Here is a 20,148-nt window from a genome sequence, read left to right as displayed (position 1 = left end):
TCTGACAGTGCGGCACTCCCTCAGTACTGACCCTCTGCCAGTGCAGCACTCCCTCAGTACTGACCCTCTGACAGTGCGGCACTCCCTCAGTACTGACTCTCTGACAGTGCAGCACTCCCTCAGCACTGACCCTCTGACAGTGCGGCACTCCCTCAGTACTGACCCTCTGACAGTGCAGCACTCCCTCAGTACTGACTCTCTGACTGTGCGGCACTCCCTCAGTACTGACTCTCTGACAGTGCAGCACTCCCTCAGTACTGAACCTCTGACAGTGCGGCACTCCCTCAGTACTGACCCTCTGACAGTGCAGCACTCCCTCAGTACTGACCCTCTGACAGTGCAGCACTCCCTCAGTACTGACCCTCTGACAGTGCAGCACTCCCTCAGTACTGACTCTCTGACAGTGCAGCACTCCCTCAGCACTGACCCTCTGACAGTGCAGCACTCCCTCAGTACTGACCCTCTGACAGTGCAGCACTCCCTCAGTACTGACTCTCTGACAGTGCAGCACTCCCTCAGTACTGACTCTCTGACAGTGCAGCGCTCCCTCAGTACTGGCCCTCTGACAGTGCAGCACTCCCTCAGTACTGACCCTCCGACAGTGCAGCGCTCCCTCAGTACTGGCCCTCTGACAGTGCAGCACTCCCTCAGTACTGACCCTCCGACAGTGCAGCGCTCCCTCAGTACTGGCCCTCTGACAGTGCAGCACTCCCTCAGTACTGACCCTCCGACAGTGCAGCGCTCCCTCAGTACTGACCCTCTGACAGTGCAGCACTCCCTCAGTACTGACCCTCTCACAGTGCAGCACTCCCTCAGTACTGACACTCTGACAGTGCAGCTCTCCCTCAGTACTGACCCTCTGACAGTGCAGCACTCCCTCAGCACTGACCCTCTGACAGTGCAGCACTCCCTCAGTACTGACCCTCTGACAGTGCAGCACTCTCTCAGTACTGACCCTCTGACAGCGCGGAGCTCGCTCAGTACTGACCCTCTGACAGTGCAGCACTCCCTCAGTACTGACCCTCTGACAGTGCAGCACTCCCTCAGTACTGACTCTCTGACAGTGCAGCACTCCCTCAGTACTGACTCTCTGACAGTGCAGCACTCCCTCAGTACTGAGCCTCTGACAGTGCAGCACTCCCTCAGTACTGACCCTCTGACAGTGCGGTGCTCCCTCAGTACTGACCCTCTGACAGTGCAGCACTCTCTCAGTACTGACCCTCTGACAGTGCAGCACTCCCTCAGTACTGACCCTCTGACAGTGCGGCACTCCCTCAGTACTGACCCTCTGACAGTGCAGCACTCCCTCAGTACTGACCCTCTGACAGTGCGGCGCTCCCTCAGTACTGACTCTCTGACAGTGCAGCTCTCCCTCAGTACTGACCCTCTGACAGTGCAGCACTCCCTCAGTACTGACCCTCTGACAGTGCGGCGCTCCCTCAGTACTGACTCTCTGACAGTGCAGCTCTCCCTCAGTACTGACCCTCTGACAGTGCAGCGCTCCCTCAGTACTGACCCTCTGACAGTGCAGCACTCCCTCAGTACTGACCCACTGACAGTGCAGCACTCCCTCAGTACTGGCCGTCTGACAGTGCAGCACTTCCTCAGTACTGACTCTCTGACAGTGCAGCACTCCCTCAGTACTGACCCTCTGACAGTGCAGCTCTCCCTCAGTACTGACCCTCTGACAGTGTAGCACTCCCTCAGTACTGACCCTCTGACAGTGCAGCACTCCCTCAGTACTGACCCTCTGACAGTGCGGCACTCCCTCAGTACTGACTCTCTCTGACAGTGTGGCACTCCCTCAGCACTGACCCTCTGACAGTGCAGCACTCCCTCAGTACTGACCCTCTGACAGTGCAGCACTCCCTCAGTACTGACCCTCTGACAGTGCAGCGCTCCCTCAGTACTGACCCTCTGACAGTGCAGCACTCCCTCAGTACTGATTCTCTGACAGTGCAGCACTCCCTCAGTACTGACCCTCTGACAGTGTGGCACTCCCTCAGTACTGACCCACTGACAGTGCAGCACTCCCTCAGTACTGACCCTCTGACAGTGCAGCACTCCCTCAGTACTGACTCTCTGACAGTGTGGCACTCCCTCAGTACTGACCCTCTGACAGTGCAGCTCTCCCTCAGTACTGACTCTCTGACAGTGCAGGTTTTGGGACTGCGGGGAATAGTTTTCCCCACTGCCTTGTTACCCACTTTCACGCACCTCTCGCTAAGTGGAATTGGCGATTTGTCCTTCACTCAAAGCAGTTTTTCATATTGAATATTTAATAGTCACGAGAATCTGGTTTCAGATTGCCTTGGACTGTTATAATAATAATCTTTATTGTCACAAGTCGGCTTACATTAACACTGCAATGAAGTTACTGTGAAAATCACCTCGTCGCCACATTCCGCCGCCTGTTCGGGTACACTGAGGGAGAATTCAGAATGTCCAATTCACCCAACAAGCACGTCTTTCATTGCTTGTGGGAGGAAACCGAAGCACCCGGAGGAAACCCACGCAGACACGGGGAGAACGGGCAGACTCCGCACAAACTGACCCAGCGGGGAATCGAACCCGGGACCCTGGAGCTGTGAAGCAACAGTGCTAACCACAATGCCGCCTCCCCTCCCAGTTGCATGACCAGTACGGTGTTTGTGCTTTAGCTATCACTGTACCCGGTTGCTCACTCCCTTTTACCCTGATACGGGAGCCAGTGTCAGTGAGCAGGGCTCTGCGCTCACACACACAGATCTGGAGGCGGCCATGGTGTGGGGCAGAATCGTATTCGCCCGCCCGCGATGTTCCCTTTCCAAGACCTGGGCATGCGCCCCAGTCAAGGCACTCACCCTGCGTCTGTTTTGAAATCCGCTCAACATTCCGACTCGATGAGCACAGAGTGCCTCTGTGAACAGATCTGCGCTGGATTCTCCCAAAATGGCATACAATCACTGGCGTTTCCCTCCGAAGATTCCTGAAGACTATTTGAGCCAATTGACTCCCCTGCAGGGGGCTGGCAGGGACCCGGAGTGATTCTCGCAGCTTTAGCTACGGATACGGGCCCCCCGTGCTTCTGGTTTCGAGTCTGCGCGTGCGCACGACAGCGGCCTCCAGCGGCCACGCCTAGCGCCATGGCGGATTCGGACCGCGGAGGCAGCTGCAAGATGTAGGCCCCCCGAACGGCCTCGCGCCCTTGCATTCGACCCCTGATTTGTCCCCCGGCTGCCCATAAGGCCGCGCCCCCCTCCCTCTCGGTGCCCGATCTCCCCCCCCCTCCCCCCCCCCTGCTCCTCCACCAAGGCGGCTGCGGACTGAATCCCGACCGGCCATAGCATGTTAGTTCCACGCAATCGGGAACTCAGCCGTCCGGGAGCGGAGAATCGCTGGGTGGGACTTTGGCAATGGAACCCCAGCCTCGCAGAGTAATTCGCGAAAACAGCGATTCTCGGGTCCCGGTAGAATCGCCTGGCCCAATTTTGGCGCGGAATTTGGTGTGTGTGTAACTCTTCCCGCACCTCAGCCTCTTCACACTCTTCTGATCTCCATAAACAGTTCCCCTTTTAAATGTGGCTTCAGCTTATCAACACTATCTTTGTGTGCTATGTTCACGTCTACATCCTGTTTCACACGTTAAAAATTCCTTCTGTATTCATTCCACCGATGAAGGACACTGATGTCTCCCGCTCCATCTGGCCCGGGGAGGGCAATTTGGCCTCGACGCACCCACCCCACCAAGGCAAAGGAAGTGAAAGTTGGCCGCAGCTCCTGCCCGCTCCCCCGGTGCTCCCGGGAGAGTGCACAGCTGCTGAGTGAGACAGGATTGAGTTTGGCTGTGTTGTCCCTTGTGTCTCAATTGCTTATCCAAACAGCCTGTCAGAAGGGCTGAGTTAGGCAAGGGGCTTGTGCAACCCAGTGCGAGTCAGCACTTTGTGGAGAGGACACTTGTCAGCAGGTTTGCCAAGCATCGTAGATATTCGCCTGCCTCGATGTGGACGGTTTGAGTTCTCACTGGACAGCGCCTTGATTGCCTCGAGACACATCGGCGCAGCGTTCCAATTTTTCCGGTTCAGTATCACACCATGCAATGTTTTTAAAAGAAATTTAGAGTACCCAATTCATTTTTTCCAATTAAGGGGCAATTTAGCGTGGCCAATCCACCTACCCTGCACATCTTTGGGTTGTGGGGGCGAAACCCACGCAGACACGGGGAGAATGTGCAAACTCCACACGGACAGTGACCCAGGGCCGGGTTCGAATCCGGACCCTCGGTGTCGGGAGGCAGCAGTGCTAACCACTGCATCAGCGTGCTGCCCACACCACGCAAGGTGTTCCCATTGGCACCACCGTACACCGTTTCTCAGTCGAGATTCAAGGTGTGTGGGATGACACGGGCAAAACCATGTTCCTCGCCCCCACCATCCAGGTTCACCGTGGGAGATCCTGGAGCTGATGCCGCCCCTGTGACATCGTTCCCGCGATGGAGGAAATTCTCGGGATTTAACCAAATAATGATAAAGTGTGTACATAAGACCAGAGGCCATTCGGCCCATCGAGTCTGCTCCGCCATTCAATCATGGCTGATATTTTCTCATCCCCATTCTCCTGCCTTCTCCCCATAACCCCTGATCCCCTTATTAATCAAGAACCTATCTATCTCCGTCTTAAAGACACTCAGTGATTTGGCCTCCACAGCCTTCTGCGGCAAAGAGTTCCACAGATTCACCACCCTCTGACTGAAGAAATTCCTCCTCATCTCTGTTTTACAGGATCGTCCCTTCAGTCTGAGATGCTGTCCTCTGCTTCTAGTTTCTCCTACAAGTGGAAACATCCTCTCCACGTCCACTCTATCCAGGCCTCGCAGTATCCTGCAAGTTTCAATAAGATCCCCCCTCATCCTTCTAAACTCCCAACGTGTACAGACCCAGAGTCCTCAACCGTTCCTCATACCACAAGTCCTTCATTCCTGGGATCATTCTTGTCCAAATCAGGATGGTGTCTAACTTGTAGCTGTTACGATCTCCATCGAGACTGATAACTTCGAAAAAGAAATCTAAACTTCCAGTTGATAGCTGAAGGGATGACATGATTAGATCTTGTTGGTCAGAGTGGTGCCTATTGAAGATCATGGGGTAGTGCCTGGACTGGAGATGGCCAGTTCCCTGGCACTAATCTGCCACTTACCAACCCAAGCCGGATGATTATTCAAGCCCCAGAGAGGGGCATGTTCACGTTGGTCTCTTGGTAGCCATTCTAGGTGAGCCATGAGCTGTCACTGCAGGTGAGACTAAAAAAGAGCACTGCGGTTTAGACAGTGCTTTCCACAGCCAGGAAACCAGACCACCCTCTGAGATGAAGATGCTGTAATAGTGGGTAGGTTAGTGCACCAAGAGTTGAATCGGGGTTTGATAGCCTCCCTGAAGACCTGGGCAAGCTGTGCCACTCGTGGGTGCCACACGACGCGATCGCTTTTCTAGATTCACGTGTCTGTTCCTTTTCACGCGCCATATTTGCGCGTCGGGTCAGTCGCACTCTTTAGCCTTTGAGCCCGAATGCTCTCAGGATCGTTGCCTTGTCAGGGGTGCCGTCTGTCTGAGACGTCCAATTGAGGCCCAATCTCTCTGTCCGACCCTGTGGATTTAATAATGCCGTGGCCTATCGGAGGGCCGTTACCCCCCCCCCCCCCCCCCCCCACCGCTCGTCCTTGTGATTAACACGACTCTCGATTTACACCATCAAACATTAGGGTAACTCAGCATCTCCTCTGCTCTTTCTGGGACCTGGCTGTCATGTATACCAGCGTCCCGGGCATCAAGCACAGTAATACAATGTGAGGATGGGACATGGGGCTTCACCCGAACCTGGATATCTATGACCAGTTCAGTCTCTCTGATGAGAGGTTCAGTTGTTGGACGCGGGACTGAGAATTTGCTGTGCAGAGGAGCTGGGAAAATGCATTCAATAACCGTCCTGCACTGGGTCATGGCCAAGAGTTATGCCCATTTTCGAGGATGAACAGTTCGTACTGCTGGAGCAAATCTGCGGAACAACAGCCACATGAAGTTGAGCGAAGTTACATTAAAGGTCAGGCTTGCTTATTATTGCAGGCGGAGAATAGTTTTACATGTTCGACGTTTCACTTTTTTAATCCAATTATGGGCAATTTAGCGTGGCCAATCCTCCTGCCCTGCACATCTTTTTGGGTTGTGGACTGAAACCCACACAGACACTGGGAGAATGTGCAAACTCCACAAGGACAGGTGAGCCGGGGCCGGGATCGAACCCGGGACCTCAGCGCCGTGAAATTGAAGCCAAACAACATGAAATGGGTCACTAGGTGAAGACAGAAGTGAGTGAGTGAGTAAAACGTTCGCAAGAGGAAAGGTTTGGGGAGCTCAAGTTGAAAAACCTGTGACAGGCGACACGGTGGAACAGCGGTTAGCACTGCAGCCTCACGGCGCCGAGGTCCCAGGTTCGATCCCGGCCCCGGGTCACTGTCTGCGTGGAGTTTGCACATTCTCCCCGTGTCTGCGTGGGTTACACCCCCACAACCCAAAGATGTGCAGGGTAGGGGGATTGGCCACACTAAATTGCCCCTTAATTGGAAAAACATAATTGGGTACTCTAAATTAATGGGGGGGGGGGGGGAAATAAAGAAATTTGACTTCAATCAGTAAATGTTAAAGTGGAAAAGAATGCAGAGAATCCCTCCAGTGCAGAAAGAGGCCATTTGGCCCATCGAGTCTGCACTGATCCTGTGAAAGAGCCCCATACCCAGGAGCACTCCCCTTCCCCCGTAACCCCACCTAACTGACATACCTTTGGGCACTAAGGGGTAACTTAGCATGGCTAACCTGCACATCTTTGGACTGAGGGAGGAAACCGGAGCACCCGGAGGAAACCCACGCGCACACGGGGAGAACGTGCAGACTCCACACAGCCACTCAAGGCAGGAATCAAACCTGGGTCACTGGCACTGTGAGGCAGCAGTGCTGACCACTGTGCTACCGTGTTGTGTTATGTGCCCATAGTTACGCCAGTCAAAATGATGTTGGTGATCAGTGAAGAAGTTTGGTTCTCTGGTTGCTAAACCCCGTGGAGTCCTTTTTGAAACAGTATGATTCAGATTGCTGCGCAAAAGGTTAAAACGTTCTGTTAACTTGCTGGAAAACAGAAGGAGGGTTCTGGATTCAGCTGTTTAAAAGAGGTTGTGTGGTACTTCATGAAACGCCTTTTGAAAGCCCACATACACCATATCAACTGTACACCCCTCATCAACCCTCTTCATTAGTCCCATCAAAGAACTGAATCAAGTTAATCAAATCTGGTTTAACAAATCCATGATGGCTCTCATTTATTCATGGAAGGAACAGTTAATATTCTCCTTGAATAATGTGTTCCCATCACTGACGTTAATGCTGGATGGCCTGTAGTTACTTAATCCTTCTCCCTGTTGTTTGGAATAAGGGTGTAACATAGAACAGTACAGCACAGTACAGGCCCTTCGGCCCACGATGTTGTGCCGACCATTTATCCTAATCTAAGATCAATCTAACCTACACCCCTTCAATTTACTGTCCATGTGCTGCCTAAGAGTCGCTTAAATGTCCCTAATAACTCTGACCACCTCTGCTGGCAGTGCATTCCACACACCCACCACTCTCTGTGTAACCTACCTCTGACATCTCCCCTATACCTTCCTCCAACCACCTTTGTCCCCTCGTGACAGCCATTTCCGCCCTGGGGAAAAGTCTCTGGCTATCCACTCTATCCATGCCTCTCATCACCTTGTACACGAGGCGACCAGAACTGGACACAATATTCCAAGTGTGGTAACACTTCGAATCCCCCCGTTCTCTGGCTCCACTCCCATATCTAAGGGGGATTGAAAGACTGCAGCTCGACACTTACTCCACAGGAAGGTCTCCTTTTTGGATTCTAATAGCTCCTACTCTTTAACTGTTGATGCATTCTAAAGGATTTGAGCCTTCCTCTTTATGGTAGCTGTCAATTTATTGTTCTACTCCGTCTTTGCCATTCTTAGTTCTTTCTTTCAGTCCTCGTCTGTGCTTTCTGTTTGTCTACTCTGTCATGCTATTTTTACTGAATTCTTTTTACTCTAGATCTTCAGTCTCTCCAGGAATTGTAATTTCCGATGTCCTTTTCCCCCCTGCTTCGTGGGGAAGTCTTGACTCTCCGCCTGGACTGTCTCCTCTTTTAAGGCCTCTAATTGCTCATTTACTGTTTTACCTGCCAAGGTTCAGATTCCTTTGGGTTTCACTTCCCGTTGGGTATCTTTACCGTTGCCCTTTATCCCTTTCCAGAACGATTCGAATGCTGATGATGTTATGATCGCTGTTTCCCAAACGACCCCCTTCTGCAACATGCACCTCCTGCCCCACTCCGTTCCCTGGAATCAGATCCAGCTCTGCTTCCTTCCCCACTGGCCAGGAAGCACACCAATCAGGAATAATCTCCTGTCCAATCTTACTGAATTCTTCACCCTCTTTGTCCTTCACGCTGGTTTTTCTGTCTGTGTGATGTACACTGTGGTACATCCTGCTGAGTGAGTGCTGCATTGTTGGGTTGGTAGTATTGCATTAGGAATGCGCCACTGAAGTAAGGCATTGTCTGCCTGCACGGATGGATGGTAAAGATCCTGTGCCAATATATGAAGAGCGATTTCTCTGAATCCTGGCCAACATTCCTCCTTCAACCATTACCATGAAGAAACAATTAACTGGCCATTCAACTCATTATCGTCTGTCGGAGCTTGCAGTGGCTTGAACGTCAGAATAACTCATTGTATCTGGGAGTTATGATGAGTTAAGATACAGATACCATTCTCTTTCGCAGCAATCAATATACTGAGAATTCACACTGAGAGGGTCCTTGCCACTCATTGATCCCTGCTGTGTGCGAAGCAGTGTTGACACAGTAGAGTAAGGACACTTTCCAAGGCAGTCAATATCCCAAGTCAGCATTCTGTATCTGCTGACACCATCGATGCTGTCCTGCCTTCTCACTCCGTCTTCCGTGGCTGGCTCATTGGGAGCTATTTGCAAAATGGACGGGGCTGTGCAGACGGTCTCTGAGCTTGGGTTTCACTCGTTTTGTTTTACTGCCGGTCTATTCTTACACATTTCAAAAGTTCGCACATGCTTTAGTGAGGTATCGATCGCCTTAACCTTCCAAGAATAGTTGCCAGTTTAACAGCAGTGTTGATTCTGAGCAGTAAGTGGCACTGCTCTCTGCCATTGCCAGTTGGTTTAATTGGAAACTAAATATTGCATGCGCTGGGTTTTTTAAAAGATTCTGCCGTTGTAAAATGTAATCATCCGAAGACCAGCTCGGTACTGCGCGGGATCAGACAGACCCAGCGCATTCGGTGCTCATTCTGTGCTGCGTTTCCTGACCTCACCCAGGCAAGCTGCAATGGACTTTAATATCATAAAAACAACTTTTAATTACCACTTAAACAATGCTAAACAATACAATGAAACAATCCTTCCTGTTGTCTTTATCTCCACTCAAACAAAACCCATCTCCGGTCACAATCCGCTTTTAAATACAGCTGCTCCTGAGCTAGGGAGGAGCGGGGGGAAATCAGAAGCGTTCCCAATCCTGGTGGCTTTTCCCCACTGGAAAATATGAATGTTGCCTATGTTTTTTTTGTGTGCCCAATTCCTTTTTTTCCAATTAAGCGGCAATTTAGCGCGTTCAATCCACCTACCTTGCACATCTTTGAGTTGTGGGGGCGAAGCCCACGCAAATTTGGGGAGAATGTGCAAACTCCACACGGACGGTGACCCAGAGCCGAGATCGAACCTGGGAGCTCGGCACCGTGAGGCAACAGGGAGAACCCATTGGGCCACCGTGCTGCCCTAGTGTTGCCTATCTACGAGGTTGGGCCACCTGGAGACACTCACCACCCCGAAAATGAAAGGAATGTACGCTGAACATCAAACCAGCTTGAGGGTGGGACCGCTAACATGGCCTGTCCATCCCTGGGCTGGGAGCAGAAGGTGACCATCAGTTCACCTATCCCTGAGGCTGTTTGTAATCGCTCCAATATTGGACACTATCTGAGACGTTTTCACTGAGTACCCCAACCTGAGGTCCTCTCCATTTTGTCATTGTTCCAATGCTTGCATGTTCCCACTTTCATTGTTTCAGAGTGTTTCTGCTTTGCCTTTCAGTGGGCAACACTACGGATCGAACGAGGAGCCCGAGAGAGGAAACAGGCGATCTACAAGACCAACTCGAATGGTAAGTACCAAGTAATGAGCGCTCTGCCATGCTGAGTGCAATGGGGGGGGGGGGGGGGGGGGGGACATGGGATCATCACCTACTTTTATTACGATCCTGGACCAGACCCCAATATTTAATTTCATTTGTAAAATGGTGGGAAAGAATACTTTGATCCAAATTCCACGCACAAATAGGGATACGATATATTCAAGCTTTATTACTAACACAGTATTATTAACTTTAGTATCATAAAAACAACTTTTAATTACCAGTTAAATAATGCTTAACAATACAATGAAACAATCCTTCCTGTTGTCTTTATCTCCACTCAAACAAAACCCATCTCTGGTCACAATCCACTTTTAAATAGTGCTGGCAGATTCAGGAATACTTGCTATAAACAGATGTCTTGGAAAACCATTTTGAGAAAGAGAGATCCTTCAGGACCCAGCTTGCACATTCTTGCCTGTCTCAAACGACTGTTTAAACCACCAGCCTCTCCAGAAACTGCCGTTCTATTCACAGGCAAACTTTTTGCAACTAAACTGCCTTGCGAAAAGCTGCTGGTCTGTCTGCGGTCAAATCGTTAACTGGCCGTTTCTCTAGAAACTGCCCGTCTGCTCACAGACAGATCTTTAACCGAATTGTTTTGAGACCACAGCTTCTTGTCTGTTCACATCGCAATCTAAAATGGAATTTCTTTAAACTGTAACCTCCACATCTGACGGCTTCAGCCCCTGGCTCCTCCCATTGACTACATCATCTTACTAAGCTAAGCACAATGTCTATAATTATCTGCTGCCCAGGACGCCCCCTTAATAGAAACCCAACTTTAGCAGACAATGTCCGTGGCTGGAATAAACTGATCTTTCTTTTACGATGCTTTAATTGCACATTTGTCTCCAGTTGCCCTTCAAGCCACGTTTTAAAAAAAACGTGACTGCGGCAATCGCACACTAACCCAGGCTTTTAACCATTCCAGCTCCAAATACATAGAATACAGTATGTCTGAAGTTCCTCCATTCATCACGTTATTGAACAAGAGTTTGCAAAGGGCTAGTCCAGAGTGCCGCAGAGTGAACTGACCCATTAGGGAGCTCGTTCTCTTGTTTAGCAGTGGGTTCAGGCACCAGGGGTCTTCAATTAACAGTCATCACCATGCTGGACTGGTTGAAGCTATTTAGTTCCAGCCGAGTAAAGAAAGCGGGGGTAAAGCCAGCGTGTAGATCAGCAGCAGGAAGGGCGTCTGACTGCAAAATGGCACCCACTCAATTCCAAAGCAGTGATTGTTGACAGGATGAATTGATCACCCAGCATTGTGGTAGGCCCATGTAACATGGCGGGAAAAATGGAGACAGAAAACCAGGCCGACCTTTTGGAAAAGTGGCGAATGTGGTTAACGTCCTAGTTCAGCGGTTCACGCAAGAACGTTTGGAGTGAGCAAAGGCCAAATTACTGCCAGTAGCATAGCGATGTTATGACTGGAAACATAATGTGGAATCATGGGTCTTTCTCTGATTGGCAGGCGGTGACTAGTGGGGTACCGCAGGGATCTGTGCTCGGACCCCAACTGTTCACATTATATATGAATGATTTGGACGAGGGGACTAAATGTATGATCTCCAAATTTGCAGATGTTACAAAGTTGGGTGGGAGGGTGAGCTGTGGGGAGGATGCGGAGATGGTTCAGCGGGATTTGGACAGGCTGAGTGAGTGGGTACGTGCATGGCAGATGCAGTATAATGTGGGTGAATGTGAGGATATCCACTTTGGTAGCAACATTTGCAAGGCAGATTATTTGAATGGGTGTAAATTGAGAGAGCAAGACCTTGGTGTCCTCGTGCATCAGTCGCTGAAAGTAAGCGCGCAGGTACAGCAGGCAGTAAGGAAGGCAAATGGTATGCTGGCCTTCATAGCGAGAGGATTTGAGCATCGGAATCGGGGTGTTTCACTGCAATTGTATCGGGCATCGGCGAGGCCACACCTGGAGTAGTGTGTGCGGTTTTGGGGTCCTTATCTGAGGAAGGATGTTGCTATGGAGGGAGTGCAGCGAAGGTTTACCAGACTGATTCCTGGGATGGCCGGACTGTCATATGAGGAGAGACTAAGTCGGTTAGGATTATATTCATTGGAGTTTAGAAGAGTGAGAGGGGATCTCATAGAAACTTATAAAATTCTAACAGGATTGGGCAGGGTAGATTCAGAATGAATGTTCCCGATGGTGGGGGAGTCCAGAACGAGGGGTCAGAGTTTGAGGATAAGGGGTAAACCTTTCAGGACTGAGGTGAGGAGAAATTTCTTCACCCAGAGAGCGGTGAGTCTGTGGAATTCGCTACCACAGAAAGCAGTTGAGGCCAAAACGTTGTGTGATTTCAAGAAGGAATTAGATCTAGCTCTTGGGGCTAAAGGGATCAAGGGGTATGAGGGGGTAAGGCGGGATCAGGGTATTGAACGTGATGATCAGCCATGATCATAATGAATGGAGGAGCAGGCTCGAAGGGCCGAATGGCCTCCACCTGCTTCGATTTTCTGTGTATGTCTGGTGAAGACGGGATCAGTTTGATGCAGTCTTCTCTCCCAGCCTGCGCTCCACAGGTACCTGGGCAAAGAGCTCTCCCCCACAGGGAGTACGAAGTAAAGTGCGAGAATAAGTTGAAGTTAATTTAATTTGTGTTCAGGACGACCATTCTGTGCCAGCCTCTCTGTGTAACCTTTTAACCCGTGCGGTTTCCCCACCAGCGACGCCGGGGGCGACGGTGGGCAAAAGTGTAACGTCTTTGTCTCTCCTCTCTAGGTATAATAGTGAAGGAGCCCACATCTCTGGAGGAGGAGATAAAGCAGCTGAGACGGAATGGGAGCAACCGAGCCCTGGACAGTCGGGAGTTTGAAATGTCTGATATCTTCTACTTCTGCAGGAAGGGCGTCGAGACCATTGTGGACGACGAGGTAACCAAACGCTTCTCCGCCGAGGAGCTGGAGTCTTGGAACTTGATGACGAGGACCAACAATAATTTTCAGTACATCAGCCTTCGCCTGACTGTCCTCTGGGGGCTGGGCGTGTTTGTGCGGTACTGCTTTCTGCTACCACTGAGGTAAGCACAGAGTTGTCGCGGTGCTTGTGCAGTGTCACGTCTCCCAGTGCGGTGAGCGGAAGACAGCGTGGAACCCCCTTGCCCAGTCTTTGAAATCCCTCCTCCGGATATTTACGGGCGGTTCTTTGGGGCTGGAGATCCGTGTTGCCTCCTTGGGGCGTTCCCATTGGGGAATAGTGCCTTTCGTATCGAGAGGAAGAGAATCTGCGGGGAAAGGTTATGTGGGGAGAGAAAAAGGGTATGGCTGTGATTGCCTATCACGGTGGAACAGCTCCCTGTTCACAGTTTTGTCCGCTCCATTCCCTTTCCGCACATTTGTGTCACTTTCCCCATCGTACAGTATTTCGAGGCGAATTTCTTCTGCCCCAATCATCGATCGAGAGAGAAAAAGAAAACACCGACTCCAGTTCGAGCACTTCCCTTTCACAATTGCAAGGAGTGACATCTCAAACACATTCCAGCGGTTGTACAGAGCGCAGCATTTTATGTCCCGTACGCCCTTGACTGAAGGAGCAGGCAAGCGCTTGGTTTCGGAAACCGAGCTTTACGTTGTGACACATGGGCGCTGTGGATCGAGATGCCCCGAGGGCTGACTGCAGCATGAAGTTTAAAACCGGCAAAAAAAAGTCTTTTAAAATATCAGGGAGAGGAAGTAAAACAGCAGGGTATGAGAGAGGAAATATAGTTTCTGGTCGCACCAAAGGCGGAGTGGGAGAGTCCGAGTGAGGATTTGGGCAGCACGGCATGCTGGCACGGTGGTTAGCACTGTTGCCTCACAGCTCCAGGGACTCGGGTTCGATTCCGGCATCGGGTGATGTCTGTGCGGAGTCTGCACGTCCTCCCCGGGTGTGCGTGGGTTTCCTCCGGGTGCTCCGGTTTCCTCCCACAGTCCAAAGATGTGCAGGTTCGGTGGATTGGCCGTGATAAATTGCCCTTCGGGTCCAAAAAAGGTTAGGTGGGGTGACGGCACTGCAGAGATTCTATCTTTCTGTAGGAGAGGTTGGACGAGTTGAGTCTGGGGCTGAGAGACGACGGGACGCGACTTTGAGTGGCAGCTGGGCCGAGGCAGGGCCTGGGACGACACTGCTAAAATGGGACAGCCTTCTAATGGGAGAAGATATGGTGTGGGAGTCTCAGCTCTATTTGATAAGGCAGCAACGTTCTGCCAAGCCTGGTTCAGCCCGAGACAGTGCAAAGCCTTGGAATAGTAATTTAATGTTCACCTTTCTCTCCCCGCTCATAAGGGAACACCTTGTGTAAAATTTGTGGTTGGCACGATCACGGTGGACTTTGGTGCCCCCTATAATCTGCAGTGCATCTTTTGACTTTCCGATATCTGTGTCAACAGTAGTGATCTGGGCATGGCGGCAATAGACCCTGTTTGACCTCCGATGTGCTGATCCTTATTTGTTCTCCTGTCTGAAAGTCAGCAAATTAGAGTTCACAGGAAAAAGACAACTGACGGGGTTCCAAGTCACTCAATCTGCTGAAGTATTCTTCCAAAGCGAATGTCACATCTGGGTTTTTTTATTCCCGTTGAGCTATTGCTGTAAGGTCGGTTTACGATGGGTTAACTCTGAGGCAGACAAGCCGTGAGGAAATGCTGACAAAGAGAGAAATAGAACATAGAATATACAGTGCAGAAGGAGGCCATCCCAGTTCATGCTGGTATTTATCCAACAAACAATGGAATCACCTTTATTTATTCACCTTGTTTCCACATCGCTTCAACCCTCACCTTATCCACCCTAATGCAGTGTTTGACCGAATGTCTATCTCACCCATGACCCTGGGAGTCAACTCTGCCGCCTCGCAGCTCTGGGTGAAGACCTTCTCCCCGCCCTGTTTGAAATCTCTCCCAATTCCTCCTCGATTAATGCCCCCTTATTCCAGACCCTCAGGTACTGCATTCACTCTGTCTCTCAGGTGTGAGTGGACCCGTGTGTTGAGGGTTTCGGCCTCGGCCATTCAGCTTGCTTCCCGTCTCACCCTGAATCATCTATTTCCTGCAATCTCGGTGAGATTTAAACGGGCTGAGCATTGATGCAGCGACTGATTACCAGGCCTCAGAAGCTGGTAAGCAACGTTGAAGTGGTGCCTAGGGGTGCATATCTCCAACAATCTGTTCTGGTCCACCCACGTCGACGCTACCACCAAGAAAGCACAACAGCGCCTATACATAGAACATCGAACATGACAGCGCAGTACAGGCCCTTCAGCCCTCGATGTTGCGCCGACCTGTGAAACCACTCTAAAGCCCATCTACACTATTCCCCTATGGTCCATATGTCTATCCAATGACCATTTGAATGCCCTTAGTGTTGGCGAGTTCACTACTGTTGCAGGCAGGGCATTCCACGCCCTTACTACTCTCTGAGTAAAGAACCTACCTCTGACATCTGTCCTGTATCTATCTCCCCTCAATTTAAAGCTATGTTCCCTCGTGCTAGACATCACCATCCGAGGAAAAAGGCTCTCACTGTCCACCCTATCTAATCCTCTGATCATCTTTTATGCTTCCATTAAGTTACCTCTTAACCTTCTTCTCTCTAACGAAAACAGCCTCAAGTCCCTCAGCCTTTCCTCATAAGATTTTCCCTCCATACCAGGCAACATTCTGGTAAATCTCCTCTGCATCCTTTCCAATGCTTCCACATCCTTCCTACAATGCGGCGACCAGAATTGCACGCAATACTCCAAATGCGGCCGCACCAGAGTTTTGTACAGCTGCAACATGACCTCATGGCTCCGAAACTCAATCCCTCTACCAATAAAAGCTAACACATCGTACGCCTTCTTAACAACCCTCTCAACCTAAGTGGCAACTTTCAGGGATCTATGTACATGGACACCGAGAGCTCTCTGCTCATCCACACTGCCAAGAATCTTACCATTAGCCCAGTACTCTGTCCTCCTGTTATTCCTTCCAAAATGAATCACCTCACACTTTTCTGCATTAAACTCCATTTGCCACCTCTCAACCCAGCGCTGCAGCTTATCTAGGTCCCTCTGTAACTTGTAACAGCCTTTCGCACTGTCCACAACTCCAACTTTAGTGTCATCTGCAAATTTACTCACCCATCCTTCTACGCCCTCCTCCAGGTCATTTATAAAAATGACAAACAGCAGTGGCCCCAAAACAGATCCTTGTGGTACACCACTAGTATACTTCCTCAGGAAACTAAGGAAACTCGGCATGTCCACATTAACCCTTACCAACTTTTACGGATGCACCATAGAAAGCATCCTATCGGGCTGCATCACAGTCTGGTATGGCAACTGCTCGGCCCAGGACCGCAAGAAACTTCAGAGAGTCGTGAACACAGCCCAGTCCATCACACAAACCTGCCTCCCATCCATTGACTCCGTCTACACCTCCCGCTGCCTGGGGAAAGCGGGCAGCATAATCAAAGATCCCTCCCATCCAGCTTACTCACTCTTCCAACTTCTTCCATCGAGCAGGAGATACAGAAGTCTGAGAACACGCACGAACAGATTCAAAAACAGCTTCTTCCCCACTGTTACCAGACTCCTAAACGACCCTCTTATGGACTGACCTGATTAACAGTACACCCTTGTATGCTTCACCCGATGCCGGTGTCTATGTAGTTACATTGTATATGTTGTGTTGCCCTATTATGTATTTTCTTTTATTCCCTTTTCTTCCCATGTATTTAATGACCTGTTGAGCTGCTCGCAGAAAAATACTTTTCACTGTACCTCGGTACACGTGCCAAGTGGCAAATCTAGGAATTCGGGTGATTCACATTTCCTTCTTGTGACGTGTCAGTCAAAGTTACTGAGCTCACAGTCAGGAACCACCGTTCGGGGCGGGGTTCCCTCAACGAGCGCGACCGTCAATTGATCGGTGCTCTGGGAAACTGCTCGGATTTTCCCCGTGTTCTCTCCTCCTTCTCGGGCTTCAACGGGATGCTGTTCCTCAAACAGCAGCTGCCTTCATGTGTGCGGCAGTCAGCGAATGGCAGTCAGCCCTTACTATCCCTGCAAGCGCCTGAGGCCTCTGAGGCTGAATTATGTGCAGCCGTGCCTCGACAAACTGAGCCCTCGGTAGAATCCCTTCTGGTGTGAAATGAAACATCTAGGAAGCAGTCCAGTCTCCTGACACCAGGAGAAAAAAATCATACAATAGTATCATGCTGAAGGAGGCCAGCAAAATCGGCGCTCGCTCTTTCAAAAGAGTAATTCAGTTTGTCCCTCTCCCCCGCTGTCTTCTGGCAGTTCTTTTCGCCTTCAAGTATTCATCCAATTCCATTTTGAAGCTGCTATTAAATCTGTATCCACCTCCCAATCAGGCAGCGCGCTCCAATTCCTGAACCACTCGTGAAGTTGGAGAGGTTTCCCCTCTAGTCAGCTCTGGTTCTTTCTCCACTCCTCTCAACCCTGTGTCCTCTAGTTCACGGCCCAAGTCATTGGAATCTCTTTCCCTTAGTGTGTTTTAGCGAAACCCCTCATGATTTTAAACGGCCCTATCAAGCCTCCTCTTAGCCTTCTCCGGCTCCATCTTCCCAAGCACCAGCTAATCTCTTCCATATCGTCTCCAAAGCCCTGAAATCCTTCCGAAAAGACGCTGCCTGGGTTTGGACTTGATACTCGTGCTGGGGGGAAAGTAGAGGAACTAGTGTAATGAATGTAGAAATTGTTAAATATTTCATATTTATGGAAGTAATATTATTAAGAACCCTGGTTTAAAATACATACAAGCAATGTGTCTGCTAATTCTGTAATTAAGGAGCCGTAAATGGTGAGGTCATGATTTATTCGAACCGCTTCCTTGATTACAGATAATGGTCCAATGGAATATTGTTCTGATTGCCGGAGATTCCCTGGAGTGTAGCTAATTTATGGGGGAGTGGTGCTTCGAGCTCAGCAGGTCATGGAACTGAGTGGGATACAGATGATGTAATTAATGGGAGAAGCCAGGTCTGTCTGTAGTTTTTGAAGTTTGATATAGGATTTTAAATTGAACAGCAGTTTTGGCAACTGCTGTGAGGTTGAGCAGAAATGTACTGGATCTGCAGAGGGTCTCTCTCTCTCCAAAAGTCTTTACACAGCTAAGCAAGTAATCTGTTTGTTAACTTTATTTATAAGTGGCATTTGAACTGTATTGGGTTGCTTAATTGGAGTTAGTGGATAGTGTAGATGGTAAGTTTAAGTTTTACCTGGTGTTGAAGAACTGTTTTAACTGTTAATTGTAAAGCTATTTCTTTGATAATGTGGGTAATTCTGTGTTTAAATTAAAAGTTTGCTTTGGGGTTTGGTCCTGGCACCTAACACGAGTTTGAGCCCAGAGCTACAGTGTGAACCTGTCCGAATTTGGCATCGGCAGACATTTAAAATGCCTGTCAGTTAATGAATGTGGGATTCAGGGCAGCATGGTGGCACAGCGGTTAGCACTGCTGCCTCAAAGTGCCTGGGATCTGTGTTCAATTCCAGCATTGGGTGACTGTGTGGAGTTTGTACGCTCTCCAGTGTCTGCATGGGTTTCCTCCGGGTGCTCCGGTTTCCTCCCACAGTCCAAAGATGTGCAGGTTAGGTGGATTATATAGAATTTACAGTGCAGAAGGAGGCCATTCGGCTCATTGAGTCTGCACCGGCTCTTGGAAAGAGCACCCTACCCAGGGCCACACCTCCACCCTATCCCCATAACCCAGTAACCCCACCCAACACTAAGGGCAATTTTGGACGCTTAGGGCAATTTATCATGGCCAATCCACCTAACCTGCACATCTTTGGACTGTGGGAGGAAACCGGAGCACCCGGAGGAAACCCACGCAGACACGGGGGAGAACGTGCAGACTCCGCACAGACAGTGAACCAAGCCAGGAATCGAACCTGGGACCCTGGAGCTGTGAAGCAACTGTGCTAACCACTGTGCTACCAAGCTGCCCAAATTGGCCACGCTCAATTGCCCCATAGTGTCCAAAAGGTTAGGTGGGGCTAAGAGGATAGGGTGGAGGGAGTGGGCCTCGGTTGCTCTTTTCACGGGTCGGTGCAGACTTGATGGGCTGAAAGGCCTCCGTCTGCACTGTAGGGATTCTATATTGCCAGATATAACCCCAACAGGAAGGAGATGTGCTATTGCGATTGGACTGTGCCTGTGCAGAAGAAAGTATTCACCATCAACCTGACCTTGAAAAAGACTTCACGCCTTGGAACAACATTTGTCATTTTAATCAGTCCAGAATTTATCAAAGGTAACGGTGAACTCGACAAGTCATTTTGGCCCTTCATGTGATCGATGCGTCTGAATATGAACCAGGAATTATAACCAGGAAACCCCAGGGAATGAATAGGGGGATAGAGAGTTCTGAAGGTCGCGTTTTCTGCTTTCGATTGATTCCCTGGCAGTAAGACTCCAAGAAGTTTAAGCGAGGCCTGTGTTGAGTTTTCCAAACTGCATTCAAGCCTAATTGTGTGACATTCTTGTTGTGTTCTAGGGTTACCCTGGCAATCACGGGCATTAGCTTGTTGGTGATCGGCACGACCATGGTGGGATATTTGCCAAATGGCTGGTGAGTGTCGTCCTCGCTGCGAATAGCAGAGGGCTTTTGTAAGTCCGTTTGTGCCTCGGATACGACTGACCACTGCTGCTTTCTCACTGAAGGTGTCGATTTATACTGGGCTCCAGTTCCAGAGCGCCCCTATCTCGCCAAAGTGGTCAGGCTTCAGAAGTTGGTGATAAGCCTGCCCCTGCCCTTGTTTGACGTCCAGACACAAGGCCTCAAAACTTGGTTTAATTATGTCCTCCCCTCCTGCTGACGCACACTGATTCCAGCGGATTACATTTTGCCGT

General features: G+C 50.1%; 1 protein-coding gene across 2 annotated transcripts in view; it reads left to right on the top strand.

Moving 5' to 3' along the window:
- gpat4 (glycerol-3-phosphate acyltransferase 4) overlaps window positions 1-20,148 on the top strand; it is a 48,079-nt gene that overhangs the window by 7,513 nt on the left and 20,418 nt on the right. For both annotated transcript variants that reach the window (XM_072485915.1, XM_072485916.1), the window contains exons 2-4: window positions 10,191-10,260; window positions 13,037-13,334; window positions 19,793-19,867. In XM_072485915.1, the coding sequence (XP_072342016.1) occupies window positions 10,191-10,260; window positions 13,037-13,334; window positions 19,793-19,867 (443 nt within the window). The remainder of the gene's footprint in view (window positions 1-10,190; window positions 10,261-13,036; window positions 13,335-19,792; window positions 19,868-20,148) is intronic.

Source organism: Scyliorhinus torazame, chromosome 20, assembly GCF_047496885.1.
Source record: "Scyliorhinus torazame isolate Kashiwa2021f chromosome 20, sScyTor2.1, whole genome shotgun sequence".
Lineage (NCBI taxonomy): Eukaryota > Metazoa > Chordata > Chondrichthyes > Carcharhiniformes > Scyliorhinidae > Scyliorhinus > Scyliorhinus torazame.
The sequence above is the reverse complement of the archived record's forward strand: the minus strand, read 5'-3'. Positions and strand labels throughout refer to the sequence as shown.